The sequence below is a fragment of the Cetorhinus maximus genome, chromosome 22, assembly GCF_964194155.1.
Source record: "Cetorhinus maximus chromosome 22, sCetMax3.hap1.1, whole genome shotgun sequence".
Taxonomy (NCBI): domain Eukaryota; kingdom Metazoa; phylum Chordata; class Chondrichthyes; order Lamniformes; family Cetorhinidae; genus Cetorhinus; species Cetorhinus maximus.
The window spans coordinates 67,693,872-67,716,532 of NC_135900.1; the positions used below are offsets into that span (position 1 = coordinate 67,693,872).

The 22,661-nt window shown below is 43.6% G+C and overlaps 1 protein-coding gene across 1 annotated transcript in view; it reads right to left on the minus strand.

Annotated features, from left to right (window-relative positions):
• The window catches only part of cntn1b (contactin 1b), a 595,565-nt gene that overhangs the window by 366,273 nt on the left and 206,631 nt on the right, over positions 1–22,661 (minus strand). Inside the window, exon 14 of the mRNA XM_078568473.1 lies at positions 16,184–16,304. Within this exon, the coding sequence (XP_078424599.1) occupies positions 16,184–16,304 (121 nt within the window). The remainder of the gene's footprint in view (positions 1–16,183; positions 16,305–22,661) is intronic.

Here is a 22,661-nt window from a genome sequence, read left to right on the forward strand (position 1 = left end):
CAGGGCTTCCTGGGGTTACACTCGGACCAGCAAACCCTCACATCGGCATTCACCTCAGCTGGTCAGTGCCAGTGTGGGAGATGGTCTGGGCATCAGACTTCCCAGCTCGGTGCCCATCCATCCACGGTGAGCAGGGAGGTCTGAAGCGACCTCACGTTGGCACAGCAGCTGCCTGGCGTCTCTGCGGGCACCTCTCAGGACGCTCTGGACGGGGGCGGCAGCTCCTCCGCCCCTCTCCCAGTGACCGTAGCATCCGGTGAGGCTGCGGCGACTGGGGAGATGCCAGCTGTGGAACTGGCAGCTCCCTCCCAGGCGGGGCCAGCACAGGCTCCACGGGCCAGAGGACGACCGCCAAGGTCATCGAGGCCAACAGGACAGCAGAGTCAGCAGGCTGGCTCAGATGCCACTCTGAGCGATGGGGCAGCACCAAGACATAGCACCCGGAAACATAAACATAAGGCACCTGAGGTACACCACGGGTTTATCACTGGTGCTTTTGTGTTGGCCTGAGGTGAGGCCCTTATGATTTCTTTTTGATTGTTTACACTATTGTTTTCTCCTTGTGATAAGTTCTTTTGCTTCACACATTAAATGCAGATGTGTGACCTTGGCTGAGGGTGCCTCGTTTCTTCTGCATGTATATGGTTGACAAAAGTGTAATGAGTGCTTTGTTGGACATTCAGCTTTATTAACAAGGCCCTTAGTTACTGTTCCTAACCTGGCAGATTTTGCACTCAGGTATCGAGTGTTGAGCCTGCAGCCCAGGCTTGTCCTGAAGGTCCATCTGTGGTGTGCTAGCTGAAGGTTCTTTGGATTAAAGCCTCCCGGGTGTCCCTGTCTCCCTGGAGTATGCCCGGGTCAGCGTCTACCCCCTCAGCATTTCCCTGTGCGTGCTCATCCTCGGACTCACTGCTGGACTCATCGTGTGCAGCCGCAGCCACTGCATCTACATCTTCATCGTCCACTGTGTCCCCCCCTTTCCAATGCAAGATTGTGGAGAGTGCAGCATGTAACCACTATCACCGAGACACGATCTGGGGGATACTGGAGTGCGCCCCCTGAACGGTCCAGGCATCGGAAGTGCATCTTAAGAAGACCAATGGTTCTCTCCACCACAGCCCTTGTGGTGCCGTGGCTCCTATTGTACCGCTGCTCAGCTTCTGCTCTTGGATGGCGGAGAGGCGTCATGAGCCACATTCTGAGGGGATAGCCCTTGTCACCCAGCAGCCATCCATCCAGCAGGGCTGGAGCACTGAAGAGCCCCGGTACCTGGGAGCGTCTGAGGATGTAGGCGTTGTGGGAGCTGCCTGGGTACCTTGCACAGACTTGTAGAATCAGCATCCTGTGATCACACACTATCTGCACGTTCATGGAGTGGAAGCCCTTCCTGTTGATGAAGGCACCGGGCTCACCTGCTGGCGCCTTGATGGCCACATGTGTACAGTCTATTGTACCCTGGACACGGGGGAAGCCAGCAATGGCTGCAAAGCCTCTGGCTCGCTGTGTCTGACTTGCCTGGTCCCAACAAAAGTGGATGAAGGTCAATGCACACCTGAACAGCGCGTCTGTCACCTGCTTGACACAAGTGTGGACAGCTGATTGGGAGACACCAAAAAGATCACCCACCGAGCCCTGGAAGGACCCAGATGCATAGAAGTGGAGGACATCTGTGACCTTCAGAGCCACTGGCATGGGGTGTCTGCCCACACAGTTAGGGGAGATCTCAGGCCCAATCATCTGACAGATATAGTGGACTGTCTCCCTTGAGAGATGGAGCCTCCTTCGGCACTGCACCTCAGACATATTGAGGTAGCTGCTTCGCTGCCTGTGTAACCTGGCAGCAGGACAGTGGCATCTTCTGCCGCCCCTTCTGCCTTGGGCCTCTTGGCCCTGCACCCCTTGTGCCTGCGCCTGTCCTCCCAAAGGTGACTCCCCTGGAGGCTGAATGTACACTCATGGCCTCCTCCCCCTTCTAGCCCTCCCTTCCTCCTCAGAGGAGCTGCTTCCAGTGGACAGATCAGATCCCATTCCCAGGCTAAGAGAAGGCTTCCTGAAATCTGCAGGCCCGGAAAAGATTCCTCACTGCAGAGTGCTGACCTGAAGGTTAAGAGTCCAGAAAAAGCTGCTGGGATACGTTCTGAAGTATTGCAGATCACACAGGCAAGTTTGAAACATTTTCACCAATAAATACTTCACAGAGCAGATTCACGACCCCACTGAGCCCTCTTATCCCGCCCGTGGATGAGGTTAATACAAATGTGTCCTACCCGCCTGACCGTTGCAGCCGTGCGCCGATCCGAAGATTGCACGGGCGCCTGAAAATCGGCGTCGATTGAACACTAAAGGGCCTTAAGTGGCCCGTTAATTAATGGCGGGCTTGCGTCGGACATCATCGCGCGCCCGCCCAGCGAAATATCGCGATGGCACGTGGTGACATCTGGACGCTTGCCCGACATCACCGCGCGGATGTTCGGGGCCCATCCCCTGCACATCAAACAGAAAATTCTGCCCATTGTTGAATCCATTTTATGGATCCAAAACCAATTTAGCAGGGTACAGGCACGGGTGCTCATAGCACTGCTGAAGTGCCTGAGGTCTTTTTAGGAGGTGCTCATTTCAGGTCCAAATTGGTCAATTGTTTTGCCCTACTTGGATACCACAGTACCAATGTCATACTCTGCCAGGCATTTTTGGGTCTCGAACAACCACAGCAGCCCGGGTCACTCAAAGACGTTGCAAACAACTTTGAAAAGGTTTCCTTTTTGAGGAGTTGGCCTGCCGGCTCCATAAAGTGACCATAGGCCGGAGCTTTTCCACACCACCCCCACGCCCACAATCTATCTGTGTGCCGATGATGGACTTGGTAAGGCCTACACATAGCGCACTTGATTTATTCGGATGAGGTTCAACAGTGAACCTACTTCAATCCTTGGGCTTCTTCGTCAGATTTCAGATTTGGGCGCAAAGGAATTTAAGCCCCTTCAAGTTTTTATTCTTTCAACTTCCTTTTTTATGTCATTTCAAATGCAAGAATCATACATTAGTTTACAACTGAGTTCTGAATTTTAATTTTATAGTATTAACTGTGGCAGGAGTAGAACTTATAACATATATAATTTTCCATATTAGATGCATGGTAAAGTTTAAAGTGATGGGAATTAAAAACTTTTGACTGGTTACTGTTGTAATTTGGGTTTCTTTAGATGTCTCAATGATGAAAGCTTGAGACTTGTATATTTAAACATGAACTCTTTATTGTAAACCTTTAACTATTTACAGATCCCAGGTTACTGTCATGCATGGTGCTGTTACCTCCATGCAGGCCGGTTCCACAATTTTCCCTCTAGACTGTTCTCTCAGTGTCTATTACCAGGTGACTCTATACATCATACTGTGGGTGTTGCTATTCTCCAGTCCCACATTAGCCCTTGCTCTGCCAAGCACCTTTACATTACAATGGCATGCAGGCACATACTACAGCATCATACAACAGGTACTTATGACTGGAGGCTCACCAGTACACGGAATTTTCTAGAAGTCAGAGATAATGACAGATAAGTGCCTTGGGATGTTTTATTACATTAAAGGTGCCAGAAAAATATGAATTGTTGTCGTTGAAGCATCCACACAAGAGAAGGCAGATGGTTTAATGTGCAGTTCAGCCAGAATACATCACCTCATAAATTGAAATTGAATTAATAACCTCTGTGAGGACAATGGGTGTTTTTATTTGAATCAGATTTCTTGGAGTGTTCAGCCAGGTCCCCCATGTGCACATTGTAATACTGGTGAGGGGAGCCCTATCGTGTGAACCTCTGGTGAGAAGATACACATAGCTAATTTTTGTTAACATTAAAGCCAGCGAAGGAACTGCCAGTGGGAGAAAACAAATAGGTGCGGACCCCTTTTAGAGTCAACCTGCCTTGTTAGGGACAGGCTTATTGTTTCCTGCAGGCCTTATTGGCAGTTCTTCACTATAAGTAAGAGGGAATAATGTTGAAATTAAGTCATGCTGTCAGTTGTATCTCTGCCTGAGTTAAATTGTTGTGAGTTCAAGTCCTGCACCAGAGACTTGAGAACAAAATTCTAGGCTGACACTCCAGTGCAGTACTGAGAGAATGCTGTACTTACTGTTTGAGGTGCCGTTTTGGACAAGAGGTTTGAAAGAAGCCCCCCCCCTCCCATCTCAAGTAGATGGAAAAGGTCCCATAACACTATTTGAAAGAAGAGCAGGAGAGTTCTCCCAATCGTCCAGCCTAGCATTTACCCCTTAACCGGTGCCTGGTCATTTACTTCATTGTCGTTTGTGGGGGCTTGCTGTGCGCAAATTGGCTCCGCATTTCCGACATTGCAACAGCAAATACACTTCAAATACTTCATTGGCTGTAAAGCGCCTTGGGACGTTCTAAGGTTGTGACAGACGCTATATAAACGAAGATGTTTTTTTTTCCTAAATCTAGCATTTCACTACTGATGTCAACTGAAATCCATGATACTTTTGGCAGTATGACTGTTCTTAAGAACACTAGCATCCAGTGCCTCCACCCAAAGCCCAATTCCAATTGGCAATTTAGAGCAGCCCAGACTTTTTATAATCAGTAAAGACAGTCAAATCCCACAAATACACACTAAATCACTATAATTCTGCATAAAAGCATATCATAACTGTTCTACTGTAAAAGACACTGTTCCCTTTCAGGTCTCTAGATGCTTTTTAAAGTTAAATCTAGCATTCTCCACAAATCTGTGGTCCCTCCAGAAACAGTGTGTTTCCTTCTTTGTGTATTCGCACCACACAAGTGCCAGGCAATGACCATCTCCAACAAGAGAGAATCCAACCATTGCCCCTTGATGTTCTGTGGCATTACCACCACTGAATTCTCCACTATCAACATTCTGGGGGTTACCATTGACCAGAAACTGAGCTGGACCAGCCATATAAATACTATGGCTACAAGAGCAGGTCAGAGGTTAGGAATTGTGTGATGAGTAACTCACCTCCTGACTCCTCAAAGCCTGTCCACCATCTACACGGCACAAGTCAGGAATGTGATGGAATATTCCCCACTTGCCTGGATGAGTGCAGCTCCCACAACATTCAAGAAGCTTGACACTGTCCAGGACAAAGCAGCCCACTTGATTGGCACCACATCCACAAACATTCACTCCCTCCACCACCAACGCACAGTAGCAGCAGTGTGTACCATCTACATGATGCACTGCAGGAATTTACCAAGGCTCCTTCGACAGCACCTTCCAAACCCACGACCACTACCATCTAGAAGGACAAGGGCAGCAGATAGATGGGAATACCACCACCTGGAAGTTCCCCTCCAAGTCACTCACCATCCTGACTTGGAAATATATTGCCGTTCTTTCACTGTCACTGGGTCAAAATCCTGGAACTCCCTTCCTAACAGCACATGGACTGCAGCGGTTCAAGAAGGCAGCTCATTATTGCCTTCCCAAGGGCAATTAGGAATGGGAAATAAATGCTGGCCCAGCCAGCTAAGCCCACATCCCATGAATGAATAAAAAAAAATTCTTGTTTTCTGTCCACCAAACTGAAGCAAGTTTATACTTGGAAATGAAAGGGTTTCACTTCAGGCAGTTAGTAATAGCTGAAAGCTGTCCATAGTTGGGCGATGCATGGTCTGATGCAGATAAAGATCCCTCCACTCTGCCCAATCATTGTACCCTAGATGAGCACTCCTGAAGTTAGGGAATACTTCTCCATGCAAAGGGCGTACAAGTTTGGAACTCTCTTCCATAAGCTGCAATTGATGCTCCTCCAATTGTTAATTTTAAATCTGAGGTTGATAGATTTCTGTTAAGCACAGCTATTAAGGGATATGATGCAAAGGTAGGTAAATAGAGTTAGGTTGAGAATCAGCTATTATCTCATTGAATAGTGGGGCAGGTTTGAGGGGCTAAATGGCCTACTCCTATTTCTATGCTCCAGTCTCTTATTTCACATCTCCTACAGTTGCTATTCTATGACATCCCAAGTCTCTTGCCATTTATTGCTTAGTAATGATGATCTGATATGGTGGCTGACAGTTATAGGAGGACTCTCAACCCTTCAACTTGGTTTGGATTTGAACTCAAAGTTCTGGAGGTGAAAGGTCAGTGTCTAACCTCCTACAGCACAAAGCGGTCAGTTTAAACCCTGCGCCTTTTATTCCAATAAAAATTAAAAGAAGCAAATATTTTGTGACATATTACAGGCAATATATCTCTGTCTTCCTCATATTAAAGTAATTTTACTTCGTCTGCCACCTCAGGTCCTCTTAAGTTGCGCATCATTCCTAGCGAGGAATGTGGATGTGCCTCAAGATTGTTGGGAGGTGGGGAAGCATATCCTCATGGAAAGCTCCCATGCTCATTTCCCCTCTCTTATTTCCTGTGGAAAATTGTGTCCCCGATCTCAGTATCACTACTGAGATTGGGAACTCTCTCCGTGCACAGAGTCCTGCTCATGAACCTCTAGGAAGTCCTATTATAGCATCATTTCAAGTTTCAATTTAAAAGTCTGAAGTTTTTATCTGTTCTAAGACACAAGCCACTATTTAGTCCTGATGGACATGAAAATATCTGACCTATTTCTCAGTCAAAATCATGGCACTCTCATTACACATTTGCCGACCTAACCCTCATTGCAATTCAAAGCTAATTAATTGTGTGAAACACTTGCAGATATTTTAACAACAACTTGCATTGTATGGTATGCTTAATGCAGTAAAACTTCTTGAGGCACTTCATAGGAGCATTATCAAGCATGAAGTGACACCATCAAAGGAGGAGTTATTAGGACAGGCGACCAAAGGTTTGGCCAGAGGGAGGTTTTAAGAAGAATTATAGAGAAGAGAGTGGTAGAGAGGTGAAGAGGTTGAGGGTGGAGAGCTCAGGGCCTTAACAGCTGAGGACATGGGCGCCAATGGTGCAGCGAAGGGAATTGAGAATGCACAAGAGTTGGCAGAATGTTGAGTTCTTGAGCTGGAGGAGATGGGGAACTATATAAATGAAAGTATTTATTTCCAATTACAACTAATTCAATGCAAATGTTGTACAGTATGCATCTAAGACCACACCATTTCTGATGACCAAATTATGCAAAAAGGGAAATTAGTTAAGTGAATAAGGATGCAGTACTTATATCTTTAATGGAAATAATTCATTATATTAGGTGCTGCTGGGCTGTACTTGATATTGTTATGGCTATACTTATATTATACTATACTTGTACTCTGTACTTAAGCATAACAATCAAAACAAAGCATTTTTACATTTTATGTCCATCATTATTAATGGGATTTTTTCATTAGTTTCCTAAGATTGCTGTAGGTTCTCTGTTACAAGAAAAAAGGAGAATGGTTTCCCTTTTCTTTTTTGTCTAATGAAAGTGTGCACTCTGTTGGTCAAATGAAGTAGTGTGCATGGACACCAATACTCTTGAACATGCAAACACATGCACATAATCATCCAGCGTGCCTTGGAACCATTGGTTAAATGCATAGCCAGTGTTCATGTGCAACCAGGCAATCTGATTTGATAAATTCAAAATTGATAGTAAATATTAAAGAATTAATAACGGGATGAAGTACTGGTCTGGGCTCTCTTATTCTCTCGCTGATTGGAAATAAAAAGTGGCAACCTCGGAGGGAGGACCATTATAAAAGTATTTCTAATAAATAGTTTAATCATTTGTTGCAATCATGGCTTATCATGTTTTCTTCTGCTCTTACTTGAGTCAGTTAGGATTATATTCTCTGGAGTTCAGAAGAATGAGGGAGGATCTCATAGAAACCTATACAATTCTAACAGGACTAGACAGGGTGGATGCAGGAAGGATGTTCCTGATGGTGGGGGAGTCCAGAACCAGGGGTCACAGTCTGAGGATACAGGGTAGGCCATTTAGGATTGAGATGAGGAGAAATTTCTTCACCCAGAGAGTGGTGAGCCTGTGGAATTCGCTACCACAAAAAGTAGTTGAGGCCAAAACATTGTATGTTTTCAAGAAGGAGTTAGATATAGCTCTTGGGGCAAATGGGATCAAAGGATATGGGGAGAAAGCGGGAGCAGGCTATTGAGTTGGATGATCAGCCATGATCATAATGAATGGCATGGCAGGCTCGAAGGGCCGAATGGCCTATTCCTGCTCCTAGTTTCTATGTTTCTATGTTTACTAGTTTTTGCCCAGGACCCAGGTGTTGGGGGGCTCCTAAAGTTCCCATCCTCTTCCCGTCTCCTTGAATTCTAATGGGGTTTAAGAGCCAAGTTAAAATGCCTGATCACCCTGCTGCCTTGCACTCCATGTTCCATGAGGTTGTCTGACATTCTAATTTTATGCTCACCTAACAGCCTCCACAAACATGTTTCTGGTATAATTAGCTGGCTAGTCATCAGGAGGAAGAATACTGACCAATTTCCCCACCCCCTCCACTACACAGGAAAGCTAAGGCCAACTGCAGCCCCTTCATCACCAGCCCTATATGCCTTGTTAATACAGTTCAGTTGCACTCTGCTTTAGAGTTGAGTCACTGAGGGCCCCTAATGTAAAATATAAAGTTTATTACTGTATATTTTTCCGTTTTATATAACGTAAAATATAATTTCTAATTGGACAACAGTTTAAGTTTGATCTAAGTAACTAGTCTGTACCCAAATCCCTCCTCTCCACATTCATGTTAAAATAACATGCTCTGAAATGCTACTGGTTTTCAACGGAAGTAGAAAAGCAAAGAAAAAGAACATTTTTCCATTTGTTTAAAATTTTTTAATATCCTTTCAGTGCAATGCCCATTAATCAGGTCTCTGAAGTATATTTTGTACAGAATGTTCAATTTTAACTGCTATAAATTTTGTATTAAGTGCATGTTTAATCTTACACAAATCCACTTTCATCAGTTTAAGTTGAAAACTCTTGTTGTTCAACTGATTTTCAGTGATAAATCATTAAAACAGGAGAAGGGAAATCGAGCTTTCCCTTCTGCAAGTTCAGAGTTTACAAAAGGAAATGGTTGTACGTTCATGACTGCAACTTATTCTACCCAAGTGGTTACCATGATACGGCAAGGGCACTAACAATAACAATCAGCTTCTGGTTGACCTTCAAGGACCTCTGACCTGTGCTTCTCTCCATGGGAATAGAGTTGGAGTTGGACACTTTTCAGCACCAATGTCTACTTGCCACATGCCATTTAACAGAAGCGTCTAAAAATAAACTTGGGGCGCGCCAACTATTCGAAAAGATTTCTTTAAACCTACAGTAAACTATTTGATATCTAAACTGGGCCTCAGTGAGTTCCACTTATATGGTCACACTACTTATTTTTACAATTATAAAAGAAACCCACAGTGACGTTCCCCAATGTCTCAGTTCGTTAAGACCGGAAGTGGATGTCTGTGCTGCATTAACTGATCTGAGGAAGTGTTAGCACTACACTTCACCTCAGCACTCCCAGATTAGCTGATCAAAATTCAGCCAGGCTTCCCACTCCTGGTTGCTATCTCCACTGAAAGGGTGAATCTCTGGATGGAACTCAGTAAGCTTGGTGGTGATGCATCATTGGGTTGAAAATCCCACGGGCACTCACTGTCCAGACTCAAAAATTAACAATGGAGCTGGTACCAGAGAGCGGTCAGTGGCTATGAAACCAAACCCCAGTAAAGGCTCAACAAATTATGAACAGGAGCAAAACATAACTGACTGCAAAGTGGAATGGAAAATATATCCATGACAGCTAATAGACCACCAACTTAAAGAGGAAAGTTCCTTTTCAAGACGGAAACAGATTTGTTTTTTTTTTCTGGCATAGATTTTTATCATACAGACCCCTAAATCACTGAGGTAATGTGTATGAGCTTGGTCCTTTAGCACTTCCTAGGTCACCATCTGCACCCTGCATTACTGTACAAAATCTGTATCTTCAGTGACCCAAGATATTGGCCTCCATTTCAAGTGCTGATCGCTCTCAGTGTGAAGAACATCTTCACTTCGGTCCTAAATTCACCTTTCACCAGTGTGAACCCAAGCCTCGTTTCTCCTGCTCCACTGTAAGACTGTAGTTTTTGTAATGTGACTTATAACCCTGATGGTGCTGGGATTCTCCTGTCCTCACTGGCAACTTTTGAAATAAAAACTCTTGTTGGTCATAGTCCAACAACCCCATCTTCAATATATTCTATCCTACATATCTTAATACTTCATGCCAGCATGAAGTATTCATTTAAATCCAATTCCAGTTCATTTAATTGCAGCCATCCAGAAAGTTCATCATGATTTACTAGTGCAAGAATTTGACTCACAAATATAGGTGTAATCCCAAAGATGAAGAACGCCTTTTGACCTATTTTCTCAATCTTTCCAGAATACAGTCCTGTTGTTTTATTTTAAGTGGATCCAGTGTTTGGGGCTCAACCAGCCTTCCTGGAATCTCACTGCTGCTGTTTACAGAAAGGGGTATAAAGAAATTCTTCCAGACATTTGACCTAAATTTGCTCTTCAAGGAGAAAAAAGATAGTCTTGCATTTATATATATGCCTTTTATGACCTCAGGACATCCCAAAGCACTTCACAACCTTGAACCTGTGCCTTCATATCTTGCTGCATTGGTGTATCCCAAAGTGCTGTTTCTCTAATCCATTACATATCTAATTTAGTTCTATAACATCGCCTCTGAGGTTATCTCCTTTCAAGAATACATAGCTCTAGCTGTTCCTCACACTTTTGCCTCTGATGTTCCACATTGTCCCTCCCACTAAATTCTTCTGACTGTATCAGTGCAGACAATCACCAATAATAATTAAACTGAAGATGAACCTGCACTGCAGTAAGAGCTAAAACATAAATGACCTGAGATGATGGACAAGCAGTCCTAGGGAAGGAAATATTCTCTCACTTTGCAATCATTAGTTTTGCCATTAAAATTGGAGCCAAATCTGCAAATTACCATTGTCCTTTCCAACTATGTAACAAAGCAAGAACTTGGTGAAGTTCCAAGTTTCCATTTTACCATTCACATAATATTTACAAACCAATTCCTCCCCAATTAGTTCCAAACGAGTGAAGTTTAGCTTTGTCCAGTCTACTGAAATCCCAGATGTGTATTCATCCCCTGCTATAAACATCAAGGGCAGAATTTTGCCCTTGGCGTGCGGGATCGGTTGGGAGGCCGACGTTGCCCGTGATCAACAGTGCACCGCGATTTCACGTTGGGCGGGCCAATTAAGGCCCAACTAGCGTGATAAGCGAGTGGCAGCGCTGAGTGCTACCTGTGCGGGCGGGGGGAGGAGGGCGTGCAGGCCTAGCGTAAACTTGGCGCATGCGCGTGAGAGAGCACTGAATAATCTCCCTGAGGCACGGAGCTGCCACAGGAGATAAAGAGATATTTTTTAAATAATAAAGAGCAGAAAAATGTAATAAAATATGTCCCCTATTGTGACTCTGTCACATGAGCAGGGACATGTTTTCAATTAAGAAATAAAGCTTTTATTTTATTTATATTTGCTTTTGGGAACCTCATCCCACCTGTGGATGAGTTTTCCAAAAAAATGCAAAGGGTGCTTGACCTTTACGCCTGCTTACCAACCATTAGGTTGAACGGACAGTGAAAAATTCAGCACAATTGATAATTTAATGGCTTTAACAGGCCTTTAAATTGCCGGCGGGCGCGCTGTTGGCTCCGGCGCGTGCCCGCTGACCAAACTATCGCGAGAGTGCGCGTTAACATCAGCATGCTTAGCCGACGTCAACGCGCTTTATTTAACGCTCAAGCGGGGCCGGGTGCGCACCCACCCACTGAGCTAAGAATTCTGGCTCATATCTAGTGTGGATCTGGAGTAAATGCAAAGTTTTCCAATAATGCAAACTCAAATCCCAATCACAGAAGTCTGCATCTCTTCATCTCTCACTCCTCTCAGGTCACAGCTATAACCTTGTTCAATGAGATAGGACCTCCTCCAACAACCTGGCTTATTCCTGTTGAAACTATGCATAAAAACAATGTCACCCAGGTACTCAGTTAAAAAGAAACTCTTTGTTATATTTATTATTAATATTGCATTTATATCAAACAAAAAGTTGTTATCATTTCATGGGTGGTCCTATAGTTACCAACCAACTCTTCGCTCTGCCACACACCCCTCATATTTGATATTACTTATCTTTTATTTATATCAAGCTTTGGATCTGTTGATCTGCTCAAAAAGGTATTAAATTTTTCTGCTTTAAAAAGTTGCCTTCTCACAGTTAGCTGTAATGCTGCATCTGGTACAAAGCCAACAGAATGTTTTACTTAGTTTACAGAATCGCATCCAATGACAAACAACACAGTTAAAGGGGACAACCAGGTGCAAGTGCTGACTGAAGCGAACGAAGCATTAGAGATGGCCAAGTCGAACAGTTGCTGCCAGTGGCACTTGGATCTGGCCATGGGTTTTCATTATTGCTGGTCTTTCTGGATTTTCCCCTTACACCAAGGAAGGCTCCAGCCAGTTTGCTTTAGAAATCATAAATGAGGTGTAACACAGGGAATGCAATTACTTTTCCTAAAGTGGCCTCACAGATGATGCAAGATGGTGAGCTGAGTCAGTGTGGCTGCTGTTACACCACATATATTGCACTGTTTCACAGCAAGTTGTGCTAGGCAACTACAAAGGAACTGTGCTGCAGGATTCTATGAATCTGAATGAAGAGTTTGCTGAGCAGCAGGATTGAATCATGCTTTCTTTAGAAATGGTGTAAACGTGAGCTTTACTATTTGACACCAAGGTTCATGGACCCGGCTGATAAAACTCCACTGTGGGGAACCTTGGGTATGTTTTCCCTTTTCCAAAACACTGGTAATGTGGTAATCCCTATGGATCTTTTAAACAGGCAGATTCAACCATTTGCCACCTGGAGTCAAAGCTACATGGTCATTTATGAGGGAGGTCATGTTGTATGCAGGGAAATAAATTATCAGGAGGCAACATTCCAATGTTGTGAGTAGTAATCTACAGGATGCCCATCACCTATAGGAAGAAAACACAGAAATAATGCAAAAAAAAAAGAGGAACAAGTGAAACTGATGCCCTCATTGTTTTACTCATTATTTAAAGAAAGCTGACCTTTGCCTCTCTTGCAAAATAATGGAAATAAGTATTTGTGACACCATCTCAACATCTTAGTCATCCACTGGATTCTCACAAGAATGCTCCTAGATGAGATACAGTATCCCAAAGGCATTGTCAACAAGTGGTTTTAACAAGCATAATTTTTATATTTTAGCTCTCACAGCAATGAAGGCAATTTCATATGACTAGGTCCAACCTGCTTGTTGACAATGCCTTTGACTGGACTCATCTATGTCAAACTTCTCTGTGACAGGAGACAAATCTCATTTGAGCGATTAGCATTCCCACCTCAGTGTTGCAGCTATGGCACTTATGACAATCAAAGCTTCAAAACCTGGCACTTGGCCAATGAAAGTCTTGTTAAAAAATGCTGCTACAGACTAGGAGAGAAACATTTAATTAGGTATTTTAAACTTAGAAACAAAGTGAAATTGAAATTATGTCAAAAAAAGAGACAAAGGCTGCACAGAGCAAAAGCTGAACAGGAAACGGATAACAGGGTAAGCAGATGCTAACCAAACCCTAACATTTGAGGATCTTTATGACTGTAGTAAGTGTTTAATTCAATCCCACAGTGCCTGGCCTGTAAACAAACAGAACTGGTCAGACAGTGGAGTAAGGAGTATGCCAGTGGTTTAGGGTTAATTAAGTTTTAAACCAAAAATCTTTAGTTAAGTGCAGTTTTTTGCTGAATAATGGCCAGAATATCGTCATTTATTTTCTGCAATAATCCTGTAATATCGGCTGAATACTCTCGGCTGGATTTTGGCAGAGTCTGGGAGACTCCACGGACCTTCACAAATGGCAGCAGGGACCCGATCCCAGGTGACCCCAATTTTCATCAGCGTGGGACAAGAGTGCAGGCTTGTGCGGATTGCAAGCCCACACCCTGCATTCCTGACCTGGCTGGCTCCATTGCAGGGATAGGCATCGCCTAACCCCCGAGTTTCGCCCTTTGCCCCTCCACCCACTCCCAATAGCCACTCATACCTTCGATGCCAAACTATGATACTTCAATGCCCATTTGCCCAGCATACACCTGTACAGAACCAATAAACCCTATAGCAATAATGTCATAAGTGAAAAAGCTTTAAAAAATACTAGTGATTCATTCATAACTTTCTTACAAAAAACTTTTTTTAACTACAGCCTTATAGAAATGTCAATCAATGAGTCCTTCTAAGTATCAGTAGCAGGATCTGAAAGCACTTGACACCTCCTTGTCTTGTGTAAATAAAACGTTGAGTAATTGAGAAATAGATCTAAAAGAGAAAGCTGTCAATTAAACAATATTTTCCCCTGAGCTCAGCTGCTTCAACAGACTAATAGATGACTAATCTCTCAGCCAAGAATGCATAATGAGGCATACTGATTGACAGCTTTTTCTCTTAGATCTATTTCTTGATTGCTATTGATACTTCCAAGGGTTGGTTGATTGACACTTTTATAGGGCTGTAGTAAAAGGAGCTTTTTGTAATTAAGTTATGAATTAATGACTTTTTTAAAAAGGCTTTCTACGCGTGACATTATTACTATATGGTTCATTGGTTCTGCACAGTGTATGCTGGATAAATAGGCATTGTTTGGCATTAAAGATTTGAAGGGGCATTGGGAGTGGGTGAAGGGGCATAGGTTGGCATGGAGGGAATGAATGGCCATTAGAGATGGATGTAGGGCCATAGGAGGGCATGGAAGACATGATTGGCCATTGGGGGTGGGTGGAGGGAATGACTGTCCATTGGGGGGTGGTTAGAGGGGCATAGGTAGTAGGGAGGGTATAAGTGGACATTGGGGATGGGTGGAGTGACATATGTTGGCATGGAGGGAATGAATGCCCATTGGTGTATGGTTGAAGGGACACCAATTGGCAGGGAGGGCATGAACGACCATTGGGGATGCCTCGAGAAGCATAAGTTGCCCAGGAGGGATTGAATGGCTATTGTGGTGGATGGAGGGACACAGGTTGGCAATGGAGGATCTGAGTGGCCTTTGGGGGTTGGTGGAGGCACTTGTGTTGACATGGGGAGTATGAGAATCATTGACCATGGTTGGGGGCCATGAGCTGGCATGGGGGGGTTGAGGGGGTGTGAGGGCTGAGGGCTAGAGGGCTGTTTTCAGGTTTATTCTTTTTATTGTAGCTGGGACAAAGTCCCAGGGCACCAAGGCGGGCCTCTTAAACAGTACACCCAGTATATCCTATATCTGCCTCCAAAATGATTGTGGAAGCAGTGCTCCTGAATCGAGTTAGCACTTGACCCCCGGAACAAAAATGCCACCTTTGCAGGTACTTTCTCCTGAGGCTGGCAGGCTGTGCCAAGAAATTTCCCGACTCCCGCTTCTGGGATGGAAATCCACTCCACCCTGCTTGGACTCATACCTCAAGTTGACATCTACCATAAAGGTTTGACCATGAATTACTTGAGACAAACACACTCATGAGAATGCTTTGAACAACAGTTTCTAATACACCAATACAACCAATCACTATGTAGCCACACAGGGTATAATAACCAGAAAACAAACCATGTCTCACAGCTGCACTCACAGCTCCACATTCGGAATTAGCAGCTACCGTTTTAAAGATCACCAGAATTAATTTGAGGCCACAATCAAGTAGAGTTAACCATGACAATCAAGTATCAAGTTAGTCAAGATGGTGCAGCATTAGAGGTGATGGGATCATGGTATAGGGTCTTGCAGCCAACTGTTATGATCATGGAGTAGGCTACTGGGAACACAGAATAGGATACTGAGGCCAACTGCTGGGGTGCTGGGATCATGGCTTTATTTCCTCTGTTTGCTTAGATGAGAATGAAATTTCATCAAACTCTATAGTAACCACAACAAATAATGCTTCACATCAGAAGAAAGTTTACAGAAACCTATATTTAAAACAATACTCATGGCGATTTGTTTCTATTGATATAAATATTTAAAAATCTGCTCCAATATATGAGCTTAGAATTAAGATGATGCTCTTCCATTTTTTATAATTCAGTGATTAAAATGGGTTTTTTTGCACTCCTGCTTTGTTTATTGTTTCAGCACTCCTTCAAGAAGCACCTACCTCTGACAATCAGGTCTGCGGAGGCGGATGTGCTGTCAACGATGGTTTGGGCAGTGCAGGTGTATTTCCCCGTGTGTCTCAGCTGTGCATTTTTAAAGAACAATTCTCCACCACCTCCATTCTGTGGAAAAGCACAAGCAAACAAAACGGTTTAGCTCCTCCGGACATTTGGTCTGCAGTTTCCCTGCTGGGATTTATCATGGGATCTGTTTATTATCTTATGCACCAGAGTATGTAATAGATGCTGACAGATGAAGTGTAAGATTGGTTGAAATTGGCATTTTAAAGAGAAACCTGCTAAGTGTCTTCAAGTCAAACTGGAATGTGCTCAGGCTAGGGCCCACAGTGACAAAACAATAGGCATTTATTCTAAAAACATTCATGTGGGTCCACTTTAAAAAAAAACTGCATGTATGATTTAGGACAGGAGCTAGGAAGCACAGTTCAAAGTACTAAAACATGTTGCTGAGTGCTGAATGCATCCACACACTAGTCTAATTCTTACCTGGCTCTCGTATAGTATGTGTGACAGATAGGCACGGGGTTCAGTACTCTGTCACATCAGAATAGTGTGACAAATGTACAATTATATAATGTTAGGTTATCAATCAACATGGCTTTCCATGGCATGGTTTCCCTAGTATGATGAAAGAGGGCTTTTATAAGCCAAGTGCACAGCAGTTTACTAGAGGAAAGGTATGGATATAAAAATTGACAGATATCTGCCAACCAATAGCAAATGTGCTTGGCATCTGCGAGGATGGTCAGACTGCTATTCTGGAGAGGTGTAACAATAAATTAGAAGTCCTTCTTCATCCAAACTCTCTTTGATCATGAGTTGGTGAGTCCACCTAGATGGCCTGCAGGGAAAACCCCTTTGGCATTCATTTTTGTTGGTGGAGAAGAAGAGAAAGATTGGCTAGGCTCCCATGTCAACAGTTCATTTCTCCTATCAAGGCATGAATTCAGGGTGACCACATGGAAGGTCCCAATGGCGCCAGGATTCTCCCCCCCTTAAATATCTCACTCTTATGCAACTACTTATCCTTTTTTCCAAGAACTGTTTATGAGTGCAGTGTTACACTGTGAGTTGTTTTTTTTGGGGGGGGGAGCGTGGAGTCAGAATGTACCTTTAAAGTATAGAAAAAGACAGGCAGCTTAAGAACGTGTTCAGCTTTTCAGAACCAACCTAACACTTGCTGGAGAACTGTAAATGTAATGACTGGATCACAATATTGAGACAATGGAAAAACTGATACTCAGTGACCTGATGCAGATGAAACCAAATCAACAGAAAGCAACTGATGGCTATCTTTCTCCTTTCAGATTTATTCTGGGCTTATGGTAACTTGTGATGTTTAAAAGAATGTTATTACAATTAACCCAAAACACTGCAAGATTATTGCACAGCAAAGTAACCTTTTTTAAAAAAGAAACTGAGGCATTTTAATCAAAGCCTATAAAACAAGGTTAGAAACAAGGGGGGGATTGTAACTTTAGTGGTAAATAGGTGACAGCGGATCAGGGGCCCTTTTATTCCCAAATGAAGATTGTGAGAGAGGTATAAAGCATGGCCAATCTATCGGCAAAATTTAAAATTACCTCCATTAAGACTTCATTTTAAAAAATTATTTCACAGGATATGGGTGTCACTGGCCAGTCCAGCGTTTATTGTCCATCCCTAGTTGCCCTTGAGGAGGCGGTGGTGAGCACCCTTCTTAAACCGCTGCAGCCCATGTGGTGTAGGTACACCTACAGTGCTGTTAGGGAGGGAGTTCCAGGGTTTTGACCCAGCGACACTGAAGGAACAACAATATAGTTCCAAGTCAAGAAGATGTGTGGTTTGGAGGGGAACTTCCAGGCGGTGGTGTTCCCATCTATCTGCTGCCCTTGTCCTTCTAGGTGATAGAGGTGTGGGTTTGGAATGTGCTGTCAAAGGAGCCTTGGTGAGTTCCTGCAGTTCATTTTGTACATGGTACACACTGCTGTCACTGTGCGTCGGTGGTAGAGGGAGTGGATGTTGAAGATGGTGGATGGGGCACCAGTCTTCCGGGCTGCTTTGTCCTGAATGGTGTCAAGCTTCTTGAGTGTTGTTGGAGCTGCAGTCATCCAGGACAGTATTCCATCATACTCCTGATTTGTGCCTTGTAGATGGTGGACAGGCTTTGGGGAGTCAGGAGGTGAGTCACTAGCTGCAGAATTCCCAGCCTCTGACCTGCTCCTGTAGCCACAGTATTGTTATGGCTAGACCAGTTCAGTTTCTAGTCAATGATAATCCCCAGGATGATGATGGGGATTCAGCAACGCTAATGCCATTGACGGTCAAGAGGAGATGGTTGGATTCTCTTAATTAAGTCTGTATTTGCATTTTTAATTTACTGTGGTACCTATGAAGTGGAAAGCAATTGTTAATTGATGATCAAAATGTCATTCCAACTGTTTGTGGTAATTTCCTGACTTTTTGACAGTGAATGGGAATTCTTCGACTTTTTAATGGCTGAATTTGCCTGACATTTTAACAGGAATAGAAATACCCAACGTTTTGACAGAAGGCCAGAATTTCCTGACATTTTGATGGGAGGTGGAATTCCCTAATGTTCTAATTGCTGATGGATTCCTGTGATATTTTACAATGTCTCCTTATCAGAAAACCGGAGTTAGGTGATGTGAGCCCTGAGTTCTAAAAGCCAAAAGAGATAGCTAGAGGAAGGAAAGACTGACTGGGGGGTGGTGAGTTAGGATAAGGAAATTCTGAATCCCATCTCACTGGTGTCTCCCTCAAAGGACAGAATTTCGCCAATTAGAAGCAGACATGTCTGATTAGTAAGTAAGGGATCATCCCAGCAGATCATAGGTCATTGCTGACATTCAATCCGGGCACATTTTCAGATTGTTTAGAACAAACAGGTGAACTGGGAAAGAGAGAAAATGTTTCACTAAAAACATCAAATTGGGTAAGATCACAATTCCATTTTTTTTAAAAAGCAGGCCAGGTCCCTAGGATTGACAAAGATCTACAACATTTATTTGTCATCTTCATTCAGTAAAGCCTAAAGAGAATTTTCATGGTAGTCCACCAGCATTCCAAAGAAGGCCAAGAGGCCTTGTGTAGCAAGTCCCTCAGCGAGAGTGCATTCAACTTAGAAGGGGGCCAACATTTTAATTTTTAAAAATTCATTCATGGAATGTGGGTGTTGCTGGCTGGGTCAGCATTTATTGCCCATCCCTAATTGCCCTTGAGAAGGTGGTGGTGAGCTGCCTTCTTGAACCACTGCAGTCCATGTGGTGTAGGTACACCCACAGTGCTGTTAGGGAGGGAGTTCCAAGATTTTGACCCAGCAACAATGAAGGAACGGTGATATATTTCCAAGTCAGGATGGTGAGTGGCTTGGAGAGGAACTTCCAGATGCTGGTGTTCCCATGCATCTGCTGCTCTTGCCCTTCTAGATGGTAGTGGTCATGGATTTGGAAGGTGCTGCTGAAAGAGCCTTAGTGAGTTTCTGCAGTGCATCTTGTAGATGGTACTCACTGCTGCCACTGTGCGTCGGTGATGGGAGGGTGAATGTTTGTGGAAGGGGTGCCAATCAAGCGGGCTGCTTTGTCCTGGATGTTGTCAGGTTTCTGAAGTGTTGTTGGAGCTGCACTCATTCAGGCAAGTGGAGAGTATTCCATCACACTCCTGACTTATGCCTTGTAGATGGTGGACAAGCTTTGGGGAGTCAGGAAGTGAGTTACTCACCGTAGAATTCCTAGCCTCTGGCCTGCTCTTGTAGCTATAGTATTTATATGGCTGGTCCAGTTCAGTTTCTGGTCAATGGTAACCCCCAGGGTGGTGATAATCGGAGATTTGGTGATGGTAATGCCATTGAATATCAAGGGGTGATGGTTAAATTTCTCTCGTTGGAGATAGTCATTGCCTGGTAATCTTGTGGCTCAACTGTTACTTGCCACTTGTCAGCCCAAGCCTGGAAACTGTCCAGGTCTTGCTGCATTTGGACATAAATGATATTGGTAAACAAAAACTGTTCGTAATGTACAATTGTCAGAAATTGGCCAAGTTCCACCTCCCAGATTCCTCTGGACTTTGGAACTGGACTTAAAATAATGAAATGAAACACAGACACAAATGAAGCGATTTCTTGAATATACTTGTCAAGAGATGGCAGAGGCAAGCAGACCAGAAAATGATATCTGTCGTTCGAAGTGTTAAATGATGTGTCTCGGCCATCGAACTCCTGTGGCCAAACCGTAGAACTGTACAGCTAAAGAGCTGTGGGTTCCAGTACATCGGGATGGACACCAACATTCCTTGGAAATGCTAATCCCAAAAACTGTTTCATTAGAGCGAAATTCAGTCACCAATCACTATTCACAAACCCAGGATGTGGGATTGCTGCAAGATCTAAGAAGGTACAGTCAAAAGGGGCAGGGGTTTGCAACAATCATTGTCACGAGGGTGATTGTTGCACTATAAGAAATGTGTGTTTAGGGAAAGGGGCAGTGACTTGCAAAATAACCATGAGCAGAACTGTTCATCCGCAAACAATGGGTCAACAGGATGGGTGCAATTTGGAAGTTATGGGAACAGAGTTGTAAGTATTGATTCAACTCGAAGGAAGCAGGGTACTGATGTTTGGAAGCTATCAGCGGTAAAATAAACTGTTAAAAGAATACTGAGGTGTACTGAGCAGTGAGGCTTGATCACCTCTCCACCTGGAGTGGTTCAGGTCCGACTTTAGATTTAAGAGTTTAAGAAGGGAGAGGCGGATTCACCTGCCTACACTTGTTATACCTTCATCCCAGATTAAGTTCAGGAAAATGTTTGACTATTAGTAGTGATGAATGACCAGTTTAAAATGACTGGGAATTCCAGCCAGTAATCAGACCACTGTCAAAACGTTGGGGGATTCTGGTTCACAGTTAAGCTGGCAGGGCTTTCAGACCCACTACCAAAATGTCAATTATCTTCCGCTCCCAGAAAATCCCCAAGGAATTCCGCCAGCTGTGGAAAATGGAAAAATCCCTATCACCAGTGGTCAAAATGCGAGGGAATTCAAGCTCCCATCAAAATATCGGGGAATTCTGGCTAACAGCCAAAATGTCAAGGAACTCTAGCCAGAATTTAAAATGTCAGAGAATTCTAGACATCTAGCAAAACATCACGAATTTCTAGCTTCCGTTAAAAGTCAGGGAATTCTGCCCCATTGCTAAAATGTAAGAAATTCTGGTCAGCCATTAAATGTCAAAGAATTCCCATTCAATATCAATACTTTAAGGAATTACCACAAGCAATTGGAATGAAATTTTGAAAGCGTGATTACCAACTGACAGTTGCTTTCCACTTCACAGGTGCCAGGGTAAATTAAATATAAAGTGGAGACTGTAAACCTCTTCAGCAACTACCTGTTACAATTCAAGATTTCTAATGGGCAGCAGAAACTGAAACAGTGTGTTCCCATGATCTGTATAGACTGCTGTGCAGTGCCTGGTATCAGTTTACAATATCTTGAAGAGACAGTCACCTCTGTCATTAAGCTCCTTCCCATTCCCCAGAATATCTGACATAAAGATTTATTAGCAAGGCGGATAATTGGTTTGTGGACAGTGCAGGGTGCACTGTTCTAACTATAATATCGTCTACTGCCGTAATTGTTGACAACATAACACATGAAAAGTCAGCTCTGAACAGAGATTGTAAACAGCAACCTGCATCAAATGCCTCAATGTACTTAACAACTACTTTCCCTCTTGAGACATTTAAGCTCGGTTTTACCATTCTAGGAATTTAACAGAAAACATGCCTGAAAGCCAACCTGTAATAGCCATCAGTTCACACAATGCTCCTTCAGTTTAGTATCAAACTGCCAAACGTGTTGGGTTTGAGTAACTTTTATGATTAGAAGGAAAGGATTGAATGAGTTTAGACTTTAGTGACTGGCTGGTCTTGTTCGTGTATAGGTTGTTTGGAGGAGTAAAGCTTAATATGGCATTAGCCCGCAGCTGGAAAGACCAACTCTGTTTAAGCAATTGTGAGGAATTGATAGAGGAGAGATATACAGAAGTGGCAAGTCTATCTACAGCCATGCACAAGTATGTTGAATCTTTGCTCTCTTGGTGCAAGGCTGCTACCAACTTGATGATACCAGTCTACACAAATCCCCAATCAATCCTTCTATTATCCATGCACAAAGTAGTCACATCAGCTATACCATGGGAACCGTGGTATAGGAACAGAAGTAGGCCATTCAGCCCCTCGAGCCTGCTCTGTCATTCAATTGGACCATGGGTGATCTGCACCTCAACTCCATTTACCTGCCTTGCTCCAGTTCCCTTGATAACCTTGCTCAACAGAACTCTATTGATATTGGTCCTGAGAGTCCAATTGTCCCAGTGGTTGCAGATTTCTGGGAGACAGAGTTTGAAATTTGTACCACCCTTTGTGTGAAAAAGACCCACATGATAAATGGTTTCCAATGGA